Here is a 2,500-nt window from a genome sequence, read left to right as displayed (position 1 = left end):
CCTCCTCCAGCTGCTACTGATCCTGCCTTCCCCATTTGGTACAGGGTGAGGCAGATTCGAAGCTTCCAGTTCACGGCACGACACCTCCTCCAGCTGCTACTGATCTAGCCTTCCCCATTTGGTACAGAGTGAGGCAGATTGGAAGCTTCCAGTTCACGTCATGACACCTCCTCCTCCAGCTGCTACTGATCTGGCCTTCCCCATCTGGTACAGGGTGAGGCAGATTCGGAGCTTCCAGTTCACGCCATGACACCTCCTCCAGCTGCTACTGATCTGGCCTTCCCCATTTGGTACAAGGGTGAGGCAGATTCGAAGCTTCCAGTTCACGCCATGACACCTCCTCCTCCAGTTGCTACTGATCTAGCCTTCCCCATTTGGTACAGGGTGAGGCAGTTTCGAAGCTTCCAGTTCACGCCGTGACACCTCCAGTTGCTACTGATCTTGCCTTCCCCATTTGGTACAGGGTGAGGCAGATTCGAAGCTTCCAGTTCACGCCATGACACCTCCTCCTCCAGTTGCTACTGATCTAGCCTTCCCCATTTGGTACAGGGTGAGGCAGATTCGAAGCTTCCAGTTCACGCCATGACACCTCCTCCTCCAGTTGCTACTGATCTTGCCTTCTCCATTTGGTACAGGGTGAGGCAGATTCGAAGCTTCCAGTTCACGCCACGACTTTTGTTCGTCACTGTACTCCCGCGAGAGACGCCATCGTCTTCGCGAGGTCTTCCCACTGGGCCTCGTACCTGGCATTTCGGTTCCGCATGACGCTGGTTTCTCGTTGACTATATCGCGAAGATTTAGGTCTGCGGTCGTCCTCCGACTCGTCTTTTCCTCGAGGGCAAGAGGGAAGGGTAAATGGGCGAGCGAGAGGATGAGGAGGAGGAGGAAGAGAAGGACGATTATGAAAAGGAGAATGTCCTGCTTTAGGTAGGCTGACACGACCAGGGGCTTCGCTTCCCACGTCCTTCTTAGTCTTGCCAGGACGGAATCCCTCGAAGGATCCACCTGTAGACGCTGAAGATGTGGGATTGACCGGTCCTATCTGAAAAAAAAAATCCTAGCTTGTCACCTTACGAGCTTGATAAACACCCTCGACCTGATACTGATGGGGATATCAATACGGGTCGAATAACTATATCACCGGCAATTACAGTTAAATGGCATTCAGGCAATTACAGTTAAATGGCAGTCGCAGAGGGTCCAGTTCTCATTCAGACTTCCTGCGCTGTTTTCTCACCTCTCTGAGCCTGCCGCGAGGGGAAAACTCGAGACGGTCTCCCAGCTCAGGAGCAGACGGCTGAGGCGCCCAGTCATCCCCGGGCCCTGGAAAGAGAGGAAGCGGTCCTGAATACACTCTGAATACTGGTGCACGGAAACTCTCTTCGGGGAAATACATTGTTGCCAACCATAGAAGGCGGGAAGGAAGTCACACATCACGGCATTGATGTAACCTCCACAGCATTAATGTAACCCTTAACAGCATTAATGTAACCTCCACAGCATGAATGTAACCTCCACAGCATTAATGTAACCTCCACAGCATTAATGTATTATATTATAGCATTAATATATTATATATATTAATCATTATATCCCATAGAACCCGACACACTGCCTCTTCCAACTCGTTCTGAACCCTGTGGAACATTTAGACTCAGGTACGTACTCACAACGGTGCAATCAAGGTAGACACATTGATAGCAGGGAAGGTCGTCAACATGGCACGTGCAGAAGAGGTTGCAGGTCTGTGTCATCTTCGTTGATCTCGTAGAAGTCGAGAATCTGCCGTGCGGGAATTTTTGAAATTGTTAGCGCGATCGTAAATACGAGTGTTTAGATATAATATTAATGGGGGATGAATTAGATAAATGCGACTGTTAGAATATAATGGTTGATGTGGATAGGATCAAAATGGGCAACATACACGAGCTTACCTTAGTTGCAGTGTTGCTATGGATAGGATACAACTCAGGCAGCGTGTGCATGAACAGGTACTATATATAACCGAGAGCGTTTGAGGTGCCGGTTCGTCTTTTTCTTTGCCGGTACTTTCGGGAAAATCTTTTATGACGTCACAAGTCGAGGAATCACAAGGCCACGTGACTGCCATTCACCACAGACGGAACTATTTGTACTAGCAACAAACACGGATATAAAAAAGATAGAAAATTATGAGAACAAATAAAAATATCGAAGGAATTCATTAAGAAAATCGCTATAAAATACAAAATGATACAAATAAGTCACCTACAAAAATTATTAGCATTGTTAAGTAGCCGACTTTGCCTTATAATCAAACGTCCTTTTTTTTTAATGGCTAGTTTACGCTAACAACCATTCATGATCTCCTTTTCTCTCCTAAAACAAACAAACAAACTTTATTTGATAATAATAATATTGTTTAGCCGACTTTGCCTTATAATCAAACGTCCTTTTTTTTAACTGGCTAGTTTACGCTAACAACCATTCATGATCGCCTTTTCTCTCCTAAAACAAACAA

General features: G+C 46.6%; 1 protein-coding gene across 1 annotated transcript; it reads right to left on the bottom strand.

The window, feature by feature from the left end:
- Positions 1-180: 180 nt before the first annotated feature.
- On the bottom strand, positions 181-2,032 carry LOC113827407 (uncharacterized). The gene is made up of 4 exons (XM_070138133.1): positions 1,935-2,032; positions 1,667-1,782; positions 1,238-1,323; positions 181-1,042 (listed from the first exon to the last, which is right to left on the bottom strand). The coding sequence occupies exons 2-4, from the start codon at positions 1,752-1,754 to the stop codon at positions 683-685; spliced, it is 534 nt and encodes a 177-aa protein (XP_069994234.1). The 5' UTR covers positions 1,755-1,782; positions 1,935-2,032; the 3' UTR covers positions 181-682.
- Between the last annotated feature and the right edge of the window lie 468 nt (positions 2,033-2,500).

The sequence above is a fragment of the Penaeus vannamei genome, chromosome 24 (genome assembly GCF_042767895.1).
Source record: "Penaeus vannamei isolate JL-2024 chromosome 24, ASM4276789v1, whole genome shotgun sequence".
In the NCBI taxonomy this organism is placed as follows: domain Eukaryota; kingdom Metazoa; phylum Arthropoda; class Malacostraca; order Decapoda; family Penaeidae; genus Penaeus; species Penaeus vannamei.
The sequence above is the reverse complement of the archived record's forward strand: the minus strand, read 5'-3'. Positions and strand labels throughout refer to the sequence as shown.